This window comes from Pocillopora verrucosa, chromosome 11 (assembly GCF_036669915.1).
Source record: "Pocillopora verrucosa isolate sample1 chromosome 11, ASM3666991v2, whole genome shotgun sequence".
Classification (NCBI taxonomy): domain Eukaryota; kingdom Metazoa; phylum Cnidaria; class Anthozoa; order Scleractinia; family Pocilloporidae; genus Pocillopora; species Pocillopora verrucosa.
In genome coordinates this window covers 13,737,581-13,753,307 of record NC_089322.1, presented here as the reverse complement: position 1 = coordinate 13,753,307, position 15,727 = coordinate 13,737,581, and the positions used below count along the sequence as shown (strand labels likewise).

The following is a 15,727-nucleotide window of genomic DNA, read 5'->3' as shown; positions in this document are numbered from 1 at the left end:
CCCTTCACGCACACTTATACCCAGATCTCGACGTTTGTCTCGTTCTCAGTGTCTCTCTCGAATAGCATGCCGGGTATCATTCATCATGGCGGACGGAGATGAAGAAAGCGAAGAAGATGGTGAAGTAAGTTTTAAAAAGCCTTTGGAACTCTTCGAGCAGAAAAAAATAGTGCGCATATGTGCGCCAATGGTTAGATATTCCAAGTAAGTCGTGATCGCCTTATTGTCTCTCCAGTTGGCGAGTATTATGTGTCCTGAGGAAGCGTTTTGGCGAAGGTCTTCGTTTTGCATTTTGAGCCTGCTTTTTCTACTAAACGAAGGCCCTATATATATTACGTATATTTCAACTCCTCGAAGCATCTAAACTATAGCGACGTTTTATGAGTCAGCGTTCTTCCCCGTTTTGTTTTTTAAATTTAGTTTACGTGGATCTTCGGTTTTAATTTGGTATTCAGTAGTCTTCGGACTTCGCTTTGATTTATAGTTTCCCTGGTTTGGATATTCACAGCATTGTACTGCCATTGGCAAATACACTGTGCATAAGTGCCTTGATATTTTGGCAGGACATCAAAGGCCATCTAAAAGTTTGCTGTAAAATGGACATGTCTTGGTGGAAAGAATAGCATTCTCAAACCTACCGCAAAAAATTAATATCTGATAACACCATCTTAATATATCATTTTACCATTTCAGGCTGCCATTTCGGACCCTAGTCAGAAGGTAATACGATGATTTACTTCTCACCTTATTTTCTCGTTCAATTTTCAATTAATTGTGAAGATTTAAAGTTGAAAGCTTTGTTTTACTATTTAATACAGATATGGCTGTGACTTGGCATACACTCCTATGATAGTCTCGGACTCTTTTATAAAATCTGTTAAGGCCAGGGACATGGAATTCACAACTAATGCAGGTGAAGAAGAAGTAACAGATTACCATACAACTTGATCTTTAACCATTTACACCCTATCATCAGTTTGTCATTTGCTATACTGTTTTCCATACATTTTCATAAGAGCTTAACACTTTATTTTAATGCGCTAACATGCTTGTGAGTAGTACATTCTTTTCCATATATTTCCCTAATTAGTGCCTTGGCACTAGAACAACTAGACACAGAAACAAAAGTTCTGTATGTATGTATGTCCTTTAGTGCTGACAAGGAGAATATTTTCAACAGTCTCAACTTTCTATTTCACTGTTTCCTTTATTCTTGGGACCTTAATGTGTGGTTATTGTAAGAAGAAACTAGAAGCTAGTCACCCTCAGGGGTTAAAAGGTTAAAATGTGAAAATAGATAAATTTTTACATCAATCAGGTGTTTCTTTTTTATTTTGGTGGTTTTTTCTTTTATCACTTTATGTATGAATTACTTTCCCTGTTTTTTGTAGGTGATCGCCCTTTAATTGTTCAGTTTGCAGCAAGCAACCCAAAGGATTTTGCTGATGCTGCTGAAATTGTAGCACCGTGAGTTAACCCTTTATTTTTATACCCTAACATACTTGTAAGTATGATATTCTTTATACTATTCCCTATACATTTCCTTTGGTACCGGCAAGGATAATTTGTTTAACAATCAAAGCCTCCTAGGTTGCTGATTATTTCCTTTATTCCCATTATCTTTATGAATGATTCAGAAGTGTAATTGTTAGGAGAAATTAGATGCTGGTCACTCTTAAAGTTAAAAGGGTTAAATAATTCGTTCTAGCAGAATTTTTATCTTGCATTATCACATATTTTACTGCAGCTGGTTGTGGTTTTAGTTGAATTAGCCCTGACACCCTATCCTCTTCAATTTTGATCTTTTAAGAATTTGAAACACATGAAAAACTCACCTGTTGTCATGCTTGGTGACATACTTAATTTTTTCTGCTTCAGGTTTTCTGATGGTGTTGATCTTAATTGTGGCTGCCCTCAAAGGTAACTGAATATTGATTTATTAATAGCTGATACAATTAAAATGAAATAAGATGCACATCAGATACAACCATTTCCTCAAAATGATCATAACATGCACTCAAGACAAGAGGCCCACCTAGCCGGTGCTTATCCTGGTCTCTGCAGGATGAAGTCAATAGAAGTATGGGTACTCTCCCTGGATGGGATAGCAGTCCATCGCCCAGGCATTTTGTCAGCTTTGTCTTATGGTGTGCCTTTGTAGAATTGTGTCACAAACAGTCATGCTTTATAACCTCTTTTTTACTAGTTATTTGGTCTTTTTTGTACAGGATGTTATTGATTTTAACTTGACTTGCTGATTTTGCTTCATTATCAAACTGCATAATGATTTTCCTGACATGTGTAGTTCAGAGTTGTTAGCATTTTCCATTTTGCTACAATTGGCCCATTAAACAGTATAAAAATAATTATTTGATTATCTAGTAAACAAGTGTCAATAAAAGTCCATACCAATTTATGCTCATGGGTGCAGAGAATCAGTGTGAGAATTAATTGTCTTCCCCAAGAACACAACACAATGACCAGGTTATGTCTCAGATCCAGGCCTCTAGACATGGAGTGCAGAGCACTAACTGTTGAACAACTGGGTCCCCTTATTAACCCTTTAACTCTCAAGATCTGATTGTTAATTCTTCCATCTGGCTGCTACACATATCCTTGTAAATTAGTTATGAGAATTTGGTGTGAGATCAAGATAATAACTTCTACCTGATAAGCTTGAATATTCTCACTACCTGTTTGCTGGATAATGTAAGGATATTATAGGGAGAAGTTTTCATGTTGATCACTTCTGGGAGTTAAAGGGTAGATGGTCAGAATTTTGTGCCTTCCAGGTGGGCCATGCAAGAGGGATATGGAGCAAAACTGATCAGAACACCAGCTTTAATTAAAGACATTGTGAGGCAGACTGTGGGGCGAATCCCTGGATTCCCTGTATCAATCAAAATTAGAATCCATGATGATTTAAGGTGGGTTCTGACTTGAATTTAAAATTTCCAACACTAAGGATCTTATAAAAAAGATGTTGAGTTTTTTTATTTTAAATTGGAAAAAAATAATGAAAAACCAATGACATGTCATTTCTAAGACAAAGATGGAAAGATATTTGTTTTAAGTACAACATGGCTTTCCCTTGGATTGTGATCAATCTTCATGTCAACCTCACTCTCATTTACATCATGTCAACCAACACAAAGAATTTCACACTAGCAACCATACTGCAGTCTCTGTCATGAAAGCTTTATTTAACCCCTGAACTCCAAGATCGAATTGTCAATTCTCCTATCTAACTGCCTGCTACACACATTTCCTTTTCTTATAACAGTAAAACAGTACAGCTCTGTCAGCAAGCTGAAAAGGCTGGTGTGGCTTGGATAACAGTTCATGGGAGAACAACAAGACAAAGAGGAGAACCAGCAAACTGGGATGCCATAAAATTGGTATTTGTTGTAAAATTAAATATTCTAGTATGTATAATGGATTTCTTATTGAAGGGACTGATCATTATTTATGAAGAGTGGGGGAAGGGAAAAATATGTTGGAAAGATCAAAATTTCGATAAACTCCCTCTCCCCCCTCCATGCAATGTAAATAGCAAGTGAACCCTCTTCTTTATTCAATATTAACACTATCACCCCCCCCCCCAGTAAATTCATATCTCATATCTCCTCTTACATGCTTAGTAGTTAATTAAAATTTATGTCACATACAACCATAGGATGACTGCTTTGCATGACACCTACCTCTGGCAATGGACCTCTCTTAGAATACCTCAAACTGCTGATCCCCCATAAACTTCTTTATTAAAGTTTACTCCCCCCCCCTTCTAGCCAATCCAAAATAGCCTTTAGTCAATGCATGGGTATGATAGTCAAATATGAGATTGTTGATATCTTTCATTATTCATTTACGTACCTGCTTGCCATTGTATTAAAGTGCAATAAGGAGAAATTCCTTAATGGTTTTTAATCCCAGAAGTGATTAACATGTAACTTCTCCCTACAACAACCATACATTATCCAGCAAACAGGTGATGAGAATACTCAAACTTATCAGGTGGAAGTTGTAATCTTGATCTAACGCCAAATTCTTGTAACTAATTTTAAAGGGAACATATAGCAGATAGAGGGGAGAGTTAACAATCAGATCTTGGGAATTAATGGGGTAAAAGGGTGAAGTTGCTGAGACTGACTGATTTTTATTTGTGTGACCATTTAGATAGAAACCCCTTAAATGGAAGTGTTATTTGAAAATGATATCAGAACAATAATTTTGTCACTCTGCGGCATATTTATTGCTCATTCTACTTTGTTTTCATTTCAGATTCAAGAAAGTGTATTGATTCCAGTTGTGGCCAATGGAGATATCAAAACAGAATCAGATATTATAAATGTCCATGAAAAAACAGGAGTCAGTGGTAATTTTTTCAACTTTTGAATGCATATTTTCCTTGTTGTTCTCTGAATATTTCCTAAGGTGCTGACAAGGAGAATTTATGTAACAATCAAGAGCTTCTTTAGTTGGTGATCATTTCATTTGTTTTAAAGTTTGATTCTGCAGTGATACTCTAAAGAGAAATTGCACTGTAGATGCCAATTGCTCTTGTGGGTTAAAGGTTTATTGCACCATTGGGACTGAGAGTATTCTTTTACATCATTACATGCAATTTTTGTTGATAATATATCGCTGTACTGCAGGTGTGATGGCTGCCAGAGGAATTTTGAACAACCCAGCGATGTTTGCAGGGTATCAGTCAACTCCTTTACAATGTGTCGCAGATTGGGTAAGTCATAGAGATCACTGGTCTGGCTCGGGTTTTCTAGGAAACTTAGGTCACTGTAGAATAGCAAAAGCAAACTTCATAGCAAACTTCCAGAAAAGATTTGGATCCATACTCTACAGGAAGAGTGAACCATTTTGCTCATTAATTTTGATATAATTATTTTAAAGGTAATTCCTCAGAAAAATAGTTATGGAACAATTTTTTTAAACTTTCCTTAAATGTTCCCTACCAATGTCTGTTTTGAAAATACAATAAAATGCTTGTTTAGGAGATACATGGGGCCAAACTTACCCCATTTATGCCTGTAGTGGAGTTAATCACACACATCATTTCATCAGTTCACAGTACATTTTGCTGCAGCTGGAACTAAGGGTTTTCAAAATAACACTTGGAAAATCTTGATAAGTAGAAAGTCTCGAGCATATAGAAGTTTGATACATAAAATGTGGGAACATCATGCAAATTTAAATGACAATGACTTAAAAATGTTCTTTGAGTTTCATTTCTCCTATTCAAAGGGGATAATTTTATCACCAAAATTATGCAAAAAACAATACAGGTCATCATGGACCAGCATCCCATCCAGGGGGGAGTAGTAATGCTCTTAGTGGCTTCATGCAAAGGAAACTGTGATAAACTCCAGCTGAATGGGCCACTTAGCTTGAAGACAGACTTAACCTACAAGTATTTTTTTAATGAATTGTTCACAACTGCACTATTTTAGGTTGATGTTGCTCTTTCCCTTGGCATTCCTTTCACCAACTTTCATCATCATTTGATTTACATGTTAGAGAAAGTGACAACAAAAGCAGGTAAAAATAAGGATGGGGATGTGAATTGTTAAACAGCTTATTAATCCTTGAACCCCTAAGAGTGACCAGCATCTAATTTCTCCTTACAATGTCACTCCTGAATCACATATTAACATCATGAGAATCAAGGAAATGATCCCCAACAAAAGAAACTCTCGATTGTTAACCAAATTCTCCTCATCAGCACCATTGTAAATGTACAGAGAACAGTATGGAGAATATGAAAAAAATGTTAGGATGTAAAGAGTTAATGGTGGATGCTGAATGATGCTTATGTTTGGGAGTTGGGTTGAATTAAATTGGAAATATTTTGGGGTAATTTAATTGTTATCAACTGAGTTGATAATGTAAATTGGCCACTGTAAAGACTTTAAAGGCATGCTAGGTGTCCAATTTACATTATCAACTCAGTTGATAACACTAAATTACCCTGTTAAACTCTCCCACCAATGCAGCACCACAGTTTTCTTTAGAAACTTGCTCCCTTTATTCATTTGAAATATTTTTGGCCTCATACAGCTGAAGATAGGTTACATTTCTGGAAATATTTGACATTTTCCTCAAAATTTTCCATTTAGAAAACTTCACTTTATTTCATAGCTATAGTCCATTATGTATTGCTGAAGTTTGTTTTATCTCTTTTTTTGCTTTTTAGACAGAAGAGTGTTCAGTGAGCTTAAAAGTATACCTTCAGTTCTGGAATATCTAAGAGTAAATTACAACATCTAAAACAGGAATATGATGTAAAAAAGTTTGCTGTAAGTCTGTTGGGAAACGCTCAGTGTAACTGTTGGATTATCGATGGCAGAGGAGGCAAGGCAAATGAAGAACTGAGCACAAACAGTAAAGGGCATGACATGAAGTTGCTAAAAAATGAAGTTACTTTTTCTGCTCAGTAATGGATGTTGGCTCAAAGTCAGGGGTTTGAATAAAAGCAGGTTGGCAGAGATCTACCACCACTTTTAAAACCTCCTTCTGCAGTCTGTTTAACCTGGAGCAGGCTGTTGTGTGGGTTTTGTATCATGGCCCCTTTTCAGGCACAGCCACCCATTACATGAATGTACACCATTCAGCCATGTGTGAAGACAACAAGTGATAGTGATAGTGAATGTATTAGTTAAGTTTCATCAAGGAAGTGATTTCCCAAGCAAACCTCTAACACCAAATTCTCATAACCAATTTACAAGGAAATGTGTAGCAGCTAGAGGGGAGAATCAAACATCTGATTTCGGGAGTTACGGGTTAAAGTGTATTACCCAAAAACTTTTTGACCCTTAATCCAGTGTGCGAGCTACCACAGAAGCTGCTTAACCCTTTAACTCCCAAGATCTGATTGTTAATTCTCCCCTGTAGCTGCTACACATTTCCTTTTAAATTATTTATGAGAACTTGGTGCTTGATTGAAATAGTAGCTTCTACCTGATAAGTTTGAATATTCTCATTACCTGTTTGCTGAATAATGTACGGATATTGCAGGGAGAAGTTTTATGTTAATCACCTCTGGGAGTTAAAGGGTTAAGAAGTTTTCCAAAAAAATAAAAATCACAGATTTAAATGTTGTTATCCTTTTATTTAGACTTGAACTTTTTTAGAAAAATGTATGAATATCAAAGCAATAAATACAATACTTTTGAGAAAGCCTTTACTACTTCTGTGTGTACTGATCTTTAGATGAAAGCAGCCATATTGGTGATTTCAAAGTCCAACACGTAAAGGTGGTGAGACTAAGATGACTCCATCTCCCCTCACAAACAGCATTGGAATATTCCTTTTTGTTGTCTGTTGCAAACAAAATAAAAGATATAAATTCAAACTGATAGGAGCTTTGCTCATTAGCACAGTCACCTTTTAACCCTTTCACTCCCAAGATCTCATTAGTTATTCTCCTAAATGACTGCCACACAATTCATATGATTTTAGTTATGAGAATTTGTTATTGGATCATCTACTAATCCCATAATTGATATTTCTCTTTATTCTCATCACTTGTCTGCTTGATATTGTATGAATATTGTGAGGACAAGTACTGTCTTGGTCACTCACGGGAGTTGAAGGGTTAACAAAATGGTGACAATTTTATAAGTCTTGTTTATCTATCATAACAAGTCTTTGCCCCTAGAGAGGCAAATTAAGAAGCAGGCAAAAAAGCATTTTACAAGTTTATCTCAGGAAATCTTCATCAACCCTGAAATCCTTCATTTTGTTATTTTCCCTGTTTAGGACTTCAATCTGTCTTCCAAATTATTGTTTAAAGAATTGTGCAGTTTACTCAAGTAGCTTGGTGCAATACTGTAGTTCCCAGTCTATGGTCAAATTCTGCTCAGAATAAATCATGAGTTTTTACCTTGAAGAGTTCTTCATATGTTTCTTCATCTATTTCTACAGTTGTAATGGTTTCCTCAACCTCGCTCAAGATCATATTAAGATGCTGATCATAAGCCTGGAAAGAAATTAAGAATACTACATATCCATAAAAGTGAAAGGTGTTAATCTGATGTATATCAATCTGAATGCCATACATTTCCCGCTATACAATATGGAAACACAAATTGACACTTCTGTGGTTGGACATGATTATTTGCAACATTCTCAGAACATTATCATGCTAAAAGATAGTTAGAACCAACAGACTTTTATTGAGGACATTGTCTAGATGTGAATTCAAATTCACCCAAACAGTGTACGGTCACCCATTAGGAGAATTAGCTTTCAGATCCTGTAAGTGAAAGAGTTAAACCCAAGAGCCATTAGCAAGTGGACTTGCCCAGATAAAAACAAGTGTAAAATTTAATTTGAAGCCTGTGACGTTTCCTTGAGTTGACAAGTCGCTTATCAAATCGCCATTTCACCTACAATGGCAGTCTTGAATTTCATTTCCTCAATCTCAAAAATCTTATTAATCATTTTGCCTGAGAAGAAATAAGATTTGTTCAGCTACATAGGCGTTGGATTAAGCTTAAGTGGCAATTAATCAAACACGAAAATGAGTTATTGTTTTTCTTCATTTCTGCATTTGATGAATCATTCCAATATTTATACATACAAGACGACCCTTTGGCTTAGAGACTCGAATTCTACATTCGACAGATTTATGGAGACTATTTTATGTCAGCTGATACCTTGTCACTGATGGGAGACCAAACAGACTACTTTGATCAGAAAATGAGCTTTCTAGGGCTGAATTTGTTGTTTAAAGGACAAAACCTTTCATAATTCAGGATTTGAACCGTTTCAAATGTGTCTCTGTTGTCAGCTGAGCATGGCGGTCCACAGAATATCATAGAACCAAAATACTTACGTGGAGTTTTCCCCTGAGTTCTCTATCATTCCTAAGTTTTACGTAAATCCTCTCATCCAGACTCAGACGAATGAGATCGAGTGGTTCCTCCACAGTGTTCGCTGCTGCTTCATCTTCCGCCATTTTTGTTTTACGCACAAGGAACGTCGTAAAAATTACTCTGGGAGGGGAGGGTGGAGTCGAAATTAAAGATTAAGTAGGTACCGGTAAAGAACGGCAAGGGTGCCTTCTCTTATTATATTCCGACACAGACATAAGAAAATGGAAAAGTAGACTGGACAAGAAAAACAAAGATGAAATTTGAGACTGTTTGGTCGAGCCCTGACATCTCCCTTTCTTCCCAAAATCTTATCACGAGTTTTTTCCCTTCCCGCTTTTAAACGATTTCGCTGTCCTTGTAATTATTTAGATGTTCAGTTTGTTTCAGACAAATGATTTTATCATATAAACCAAATAGATCAAATTCTGCTGTAAAAGATCGCAGAAGACGTAAAAACGTGATGACAAATCAATTGAAATTTGCTATTTTGATACAACATCAAATTCTCATAAACAATTTACCAGAAAATGCGTAGCCGCTACCAGGGAGAATTGATTGGATCTACACAGTTTAGGGTTTAAAAAAGTGGAGCTAATCCAGAAAGTATTATGAGCAAACAGAAACCTTTTTATTTTTCTTTTTCCGTTTACGTTTCTTTTTACCACTATCCCGTCCGAAATTTCTTTCCAAATTCATATTTTTAGATTGTTCTTGTAAATTTACTTCTTGGTGTTTCTTGTTCTTTTTCCGATATTTTTTCTTCGGTAACAGACTAACATGTGCTGATGAATGTGCAGAATCGCTGTCGTTGTCAACGTCATCATTCACTGGTTGTGTTGAGTTTTCTTGAGACCTTTTCCTCTTTCCTCCGGGTAATAAACCATTGGATTCTGTAGCTTTGTGATCCATCACTGTTTCATTGTCATTTCTCACAAAGAGTGCCACGAAAAACCCGTTGCTGAAATCTTGATCAGGTGACGCTCGGATGCATCTCTCTGCTGTAAAAGATACAAGAAACAATCTCCAAATTAAATGCCGTCTAAAACATTTTTTTACAGCACTTTTCGATGAGTGTCGTAAAACCAAACCAAAGTTATCACAACTGCTAATTTAGAAAAAAGGAAAATACCTCTGAGGAACAAAGAGAACTCAGAGTAATGATGACAAAACTACCTAAACTGCTTGCGAAAACTACAGGCATCGAGGCTATTCAGCTTCGCAAAACAATGTAAAATAAGACTGGCTTTAATAAGTGAATCCATGATCGCTATGAAAGTGGCCAACGCTCTTCAAGCTTAAAAAAAAACCACGCACATGAAGAAACCCCTATGATGATAAAGCGCGGGAAAACGCGCGCGACCAAGTGGTTTTAGTTTTTGTTCTGATTGGTTGAGGTAGTGGAGCGAGTTTTCCAGACCAATCACTGAGCGAAGTAAAGCAAAACCAATGAAATTTCGGATTACTGTCGACATTCAATTGAAAATTGTTCGGAGAAATCACACCATCAGTCTAACAGAACATGAGAGAAATGCCAAATAGTGAACAGAAAGGATATCATGAGTTAATAAAACCTTTGATACGAAAAAAAACTCTAGCAGCAGGCACCATTTCTGCTTCTCCAAAAAATCGGATATTTAATCATCTCCAAAACGAGACGTAATACTAAACAACACCTTTGTTTCAAGAAAATTTGTGCTGCTATGTTAAAGAGCCTTTTTATTGGTTGAAACACTAGTCTTCTTGAAAGCCTAGTCTTCTTGGACTTCTCACGCAACCCTCTTCCTACACACCAGAGCACATTGCGTGACAAACAGCCTCGTCACTCAACAAACTTCCTCTGCACCAGGACACAATGCATGAAAAGACCAAACAGCAGCTATGAAGTACCCTACCATGAAACCTACCCTCAGGAAATACAGCCATTCCTCTGTGTGTCCAGGATGGTAAAGCATGCTCCAGCGAAAATCTGTCCCTGTTTGCGTTTAAAGCTGCCTCCACTACATCTTCATTTTCCTACCAGGAAAAAGAAAAAAGAAAGTTGTGAAGAAAATTAAAATGGAAACCTATTTGGAAGGTACAGTGGTCTTATGATTAGTGCACTGAACTCTGGGAAGAGAGGTCTAGGTTTGAGACTCGGCTGGGTCAATGTGTTGCGTTCTTGGACAAAACACTTCAGTCTCACAGTGCCGGTCTCCACCCAGGAGAAAATGTGTACTGGCAAGTTACCAGGGAAGTCTGATGAAATGCTATGAAGGAGAGGGCGTCACCTTGCAATGGACTAGTATACTAGTATCCCATCCAGGGGGGAGTAGTGATACTCCTAGTAGCTTCAAGCTAAGGAAACTGAGATAAGCTGTGGCTGGCTGGGGGGGGGGGGAGGGTACTTGGCTTTAGCAAAAACTTTACTATAATGGTAGTAAAAGATTAAGCAGAAGAAGAGAGGAAGAAGATTAACTTTCAACATTATTTTTTATTTCCAGTATTTGCCAGTTACTCCAGCCCATTTCTGCTGTAATTGTTGCCAGCTCCACTAGAAATCTCATTAATTCAAACACTAACATGCTCAGTTACTGCAGACTAAGTGAATCATTGATTGTACTGCTTAATAGTTTTTCACAAGAGTAAAATCAAAAGTTTGCCTCCTGAACTGATTACCTGTTGATGAATGGAGCAGGTTGAGTAGACCACCCTCTTCACATGAGGAAAGGACAAGGCATGGTTTAACACAGACAACTGAAACTTGGCTAGTGATAGAAGCCTTTCCTGCAAAAATGAGAAAAAAAGCTGGCATTCACAAGGTTGTTCTTAATTTATTAAGCCTTTGACTTTCATTAGCAGCAGGTCTTACCTCTTCTTTAAGCTTGTCTTCCTTTTCATCAATTATGCCATCCATCCTGTTGACAATACCAGACCCAGAGCATGATGGATCTACCACTATGTATTGCACTTCAGTGTACTTCTCACCTAAAGGATTTATCTAAAGCAACAAAATTCATAAGGTTACAGCATAAGTTTTCCATAGAATGACACTGTGGGACCTCTCATCTAAATGAATTACCTAAAACAACAAAACTCATAATGCTACAGCATATGTTTTCCATAGAATGACATTATCTGTAAGTAACTTTTGTATTCAGGTATCACATAGTACAGAATAGTTCCTAATGGTTACCAGATCAGTTCTTATACAGATGCATGTACCAGACATCACTGTAATACTTGTTCTAGAGAAAACTAGGAGTACTAGATGAATTATTGGCCTTTAAGAAATTTCCTTTGTTGTACCAATAGCCTTGCAATTCAATTGTTCAATAAACGCGGGTTACTAACCTCCAGAAAACTACAGTTTGTCATTGTGACACACTCCACTCCAGCTTTCTTCATCAGAGTTTGCATTACTGTTAACCTCTTCCTATCACTGTCAAATGCATATATTTTCCTGACATCAAAACAGAAAAAAACAGCTGATTAACAAAGCTCAAGTTCAAAACTGGAGGTGCACGAAAAGTAGGGTCTAACTCCCAGAGCTTCATGGGGTGTGCTAAAATCAGTTTTCTTTTCCCCCAATATTTTTACTCGGGCAATAGACTTTGCTGAACAGGAGGGACAGCTTGTAATATAACCACATTAGAGAATGTCAATAAATAAAAATAGAAAAATTATCAGGATGATAAAGTAACTGTTGATGTTTACTAGACATACCCTGAATCATTCATCAAACTTGCCACATGACTGGTTTTGTTCCCAGGGGCAGCACAAGCATCAATCACATGAGAGCCGGGTGGGACAGCTAGAACATGTGCTGGTAGACAACTAGCCTATATAAACAAAAAATATAAAATAGATCAGTGTCAGAGTTGAACTTTCTATCACAATCCCACAGGATTTCTCTTTATTACAATGGATATGTCAATTAGAAGGTTGCCAAACAGAATGATTTTTTAAAAAAAGATTTGTTTTTACAGCACTAATATCTGCAAGCTGATCTATGCAAGAGCTTTCTTGTTAACTCCCCTCTGCACGAACAATTTGCATCTGAAAGATACTGTTTACAAAATCATCAAAAAAAAAGAGCCCCAAAGCCTCAGAAAAGCCTTGGAAAAACATGAACAGAAGAAGTTCATCTTGCCAAGAATTTGTGACATTAGCTGCCCTTACTTTATCTTGAAGTATGATGTGTCCACTGACATAAAGAGGATGATCATGCAGATCTGTACCTGCAGGAAACACCAAGACATCTGAGAGGTGTTTGTCGCACATGAACTGCTTACATGAAGAACTCTAGTTGTGTTAACAGAAAGAAAACAACATTGTTTAAAATAGTGTAACAACATGATGAGTCAAAGAAAAGCAAGAGTGTAATGTGAAGACTGATTGTCCAGATTAGGAGAACCCCTTTAAGTGCCTATGACAATTTTTTTTTCTTTTTGTACTTATTTAGCTTATCATATAACCAATTCCATTAAAAGAAAAATTTCAAAAAAATTAAAACTCATATTTTGGGGGCCCTCAAGTGCTCTTAATTTGTCTTAAAAGTTTCTCCTGGACTGGAAACAAGTTGGTGGATGATGACATAGAAAATTGTGGAAACTCTCAGTTGACACATAGAATGCAACTGACTGATAGCACAATAACCCAAGAAGAGGTTTCATCAGATTCAAGCACTTTCCAAAGAGAGCAGAATTTAAAAATTAAATCTTTATCCCTTTTCCTTGATGTTTGCTCACAAATTAGCAAGATATTCACCTGCGCAGCTAATGAAGCAATATCTTGTTTGTCTACCAGTTGATAACCATTATTTTCAAAATCATTTATGACATCTTTCAGTGTTGTCTTTATCCTATTGACTCGTACATATCTTGGAATTGAGCCTCACAAAAGAAATTATAAAAAGATTAATCCATGACAAATACACAAAGTTGTAAACGCAAGACTGCAAAAATGTTGACCCCTAAGGGGCATGATCTTTTAACATGAGACCCAATAGCCTTATGGGAAATGTTTGCACAGTTACATAATCAATACTTTACTTTTCCATGGTTTATTAAAATCTCTCTTTATGACAATTCTCTTCTTTTAGGAAGGTGTGGATGAACTCATTTGCTGTGTGCAGCCAATTGTGGTTATCACATACATGTGTATCCATAATATGCTACTGGGTCCCACAGTTCATTGCTTCTACTCTTTAGGGTCAACATTTTTGCAAACGAATGTGATGAAAAGTCTTTGCTATGTCCCTGGGTCAACTGATCCTGGATCAGATAAAAATCCCTGCAACCTGGGAATAAAGATTAGAAGATCAAGGAAAGCTATCCAGGCAATCATTAAATTAACCTAGTATGGATCCAGGAGGAAAAAGGAGTACGTTAAGGAAAGACATTGACAAAGAGCTTATTCACCTCTAAAAATTAGCCAAGCCAAGCCAAGCTCAAGCAAGCTGCCTACTCGATTGATACAGAATTCTTTACTTACATAGTCTATTACATACATGTACATGTAGATACTACTAGCTTTCAGAAAGATACAGCTTTCCTTTGCTGTTTATTTTCAGAATCACATTCAGTTTTACTCAAACAGCTTGTTAGTGGACCTCTGGCTATCAATTTTCCATGTTTATTTTAGAAAAAAAATTAACAGAGTATCACTGATGAAAAAAGTAAAACTGCATCAGACTGCGTTTTACATGAAATCAATACTCTTACACAGAATGTATCATACCTTAAAAATGATTTAATACGATATTTTCAAGTGTTTGAACATATAATTTCCCTACCCCTTTCACCAAACTTTGCTTAGCTGAAACCCACACCAACCCCAACCCCATAGGATTGCAACTGACCCTTCAGGGATGGGATGTGAAAATGTGCAAGAAGCAGAAATCATTGAGTGGTCACCTCTCTGTATTTTTTAATTACCTGTCTCTACAGCAGGTTTAGGCAACAGATCCTCATTGCGATGAACCTTGGCTCTGATCTTCAAAAGTGCCAAACATGACTGAAGGGCAGCTTTGTGATTAAAAATGAACTGTTTCAACTCTCCACCACATTCGATTCCTTGGCCAAACAGGAAGTCATACACTAACACTAAGGCATAGCTATGTTTGAGCTGAATAATGGGAGATACCACTATTAGTAAAACGACTTCGAGAGCAATTTAGTGTTAATAAACACAGGTAAATTTTTCAAAGACAACAAAATTACACCCAACCCATAGGGGTTGTTTATATTTAACATGTAAAACGCATCACAGAAAGTCAAGACAATCATCGTTATAATCATAATATAGTTACCTTTTTCTCAAGTTTTAGAAGTCTTGTTTGTTCAAAGATATCTTCCAAAATTCCTCTGTCTATAAATAAAGGAACATTATTCATCGCTGAATCGAAACACAGCTTCGATTTCACATATGGAGACAAAAAACAAAAGAGAGCTAAAAAACGGAAAGGTTAGGGACGCTTATAATAACTTAACGATCTCTCAGCAACAATCTAAAGAAGAGGTTTAACAGATCCGTCTCAAAATTGAGAGATCGACCATTGGTACTTCAGAAAGGTTTGAGGAAAAAATATAACCTAAACTCACATTTTAGTGTTTCACACACCAAGGCGTAAAGTTTTTTCTTCTTGGGAAAGCGACTGTTGATCGCCAAGTTTTTAGCAGTGCCTTGTTTCTTTGTCACTTTGTCTACAATTTGTGCAGCGCATGAGTACAGCGCCGCCATCTTGTAAATAGCGCGATTCTGGTATACGTGTCATGTAAGACAGGCGAAAAGGCATCTAATCAGGTATGTCATGTAACATGTACTGATATATGACCCTATTCAAATCCCTTTCACAC

At 36.7% G+C, this 15,727-nt stretch overlaps 3 protein-coding genes across 4 annotated transcripts; 1 reads left to right on the top strand and 2 right to left on the bottom strand.

Annotated features, from left to right (window-relative positions):
• The first annotated feature begins 76 nt into the window (after positions 1–76).
• On the top strand, positions 77–7,254 carry LOC131794596 (tRNA-dihydrouridine(20a/20b) synthase [NAD(P)+]-like). Of its 2 annotated transcripts, none has more exons than XM_059112127.2 (11): positions 77–204; positions 694–720; positions 819–913; positions 1,392–1,467; positions 1,879–1,920; positions 2,793–2,927; positions 3,284–3,398; positions 4,282–4,375; positions 4,656–4,741; positions 5,466–5,553; positions 6,209–7,254. In XM_059112127.2, exons 1-11 carry the CDS (start codon positions 86–88, stop codon positions 6,280–6,282), a joined length of 951 nt encoding a protein of 316 aa, XP_058968110.2. In that variant the 5' UTR covers positions 77–85; the 3' UTR covers positions 6,283–7,254. The 2 variants fall into 2 exon arrangements, with proteins under 2 accessions (XP_058968110.2, XP_058968111.2); XM_059112128.2 differs by having other exon boundaries at positions 80–124.
• Positions 7,103–9,004, bottom strand: LOC131794579 (U6 snRNA-associated Sm-like protein LSm3). The gene is made up of 3 exons (XM_059112102.2): positions 8,852–9,004; positions 7,898–7,993; positions 7,103–7,332 (listed from the first exon to the last, which is right to left on the bottom strand). Exons 1-3 carry the CDS (start codon positions 8,972–8,974, stop codon positions 7,249–7,251), a joined length of 303 nt encoding a protein of 100 aa, XP_058968085.1. The 5' UTR covers positions 8,975–9,004; the 3' UTR covers positions 7,103–7,248.
• Positions 9,005–9,497: 493 nt separating this feature from the next.
• Positions 9,498–15,615, bottom strand: LOC131794503 (28S rRNA (cytosine-C(5))-methyltransferase-like). The gene is made up of 11 exons (XM_059112019.2): positions 15,473–15,615; positions 15,181–15,239; positions 14,807–14,996; positions 13,638–13,762; positions 13,050–13,172; positions 12,594–12,709; positions 12,222–12,330; positions 11,740–11,868; positions 11,547–11,654; positions 10,796–10,904; positions 9,498–9,889 (listed from the first exon to the last, which is right to left on the bottom strand). The coding sequence occupies exons 1-11, from the start codon at positions 15,609–15,611 to the stop codon at positions 9,498–9,500; spliced, it is 1,599 nt and encodes a 532-aa protein (XP_058968002.2). The 5' UTR covers positions 15,612–15,615.
• Positions 15,616–15,727: the final 112 nt, after the last annotated feature.

What these genes read in the sequence shown, in the direction of transcription:
- LOC131794596 (XM_059112127.2), top strand. Translation starts at nt 86, where the DNA reads ATGGCGGACGGAGATGAAGAAAGCGAAGAAGATGGTGAAGTAAGTTTT. An exon ending in GGAATTCACAACTAATGCAG is followed by an intron (nt 914 to 1,391) that starts GTGAAGAAGAAG and finishes TGTTTTTTGTAG; the next exon opens with GTGATCGCCCTTTAATTGTT. An exon ending in TGAAAAAACAGGAGTCAGTG is followed by an intron (nt 4,376 to 4,655) that starts GTAATTTTTTCA and finishes GCTGTACTGCAG; the next exon opens with GTGTGATGGCTGCCAGAGGA.
- LOC131794503 (XM_059112019.2), bottom strand. Translation starts at nt 15,611, where the DNA reads ATGGCGGCGCTGTACTCATGCGCTGCACAAATTGTAGACAAAGTGACA. An exon ending in TAAACCTGCTGTAGAGACAG is followed by an intron (nt 13,763 to 14,806) that starts GTAATTAAAAAA and finishes TTCTTTTGTGAG; the next exon opens with GCTCAATTCCAAGATATGTA. An exon ending in AAGACAAGCTTAAAGAAGAG is followed by an intron (nt 11,655 to 11,739) that starts GTAAGACCTGCT and finishes TCATTTTTGCAG; the next exon opens with GAAAGGCTTCTATCACTAGC.
- LOC131794579 (XM_059112102.2), bottom strand. Translation starts at nt 8,974, where the DNA reads ATGGCGGAAGATGAAGCAGCAGCGAACACTGTGGAGGAACCACTCGAT. An exon ending in AACTCAGGGGAAAACTCCAC is followed by an intron (nt 7,994 to 8,851) that starts GTAAGTATTTTG and finishes ATTTCTTTCCAG; the next exon opens with GCTTATGATCAGCATCTTAA. An exon ending in CATATGAAGAACTCTTCAAG is followed by an intron (nt 7,333 to 7,897) that starts GTAAAAACTCAT and finishes TGTTTGCAACAG; the next exon opens with ACAACAAAAAGGAATATTCC.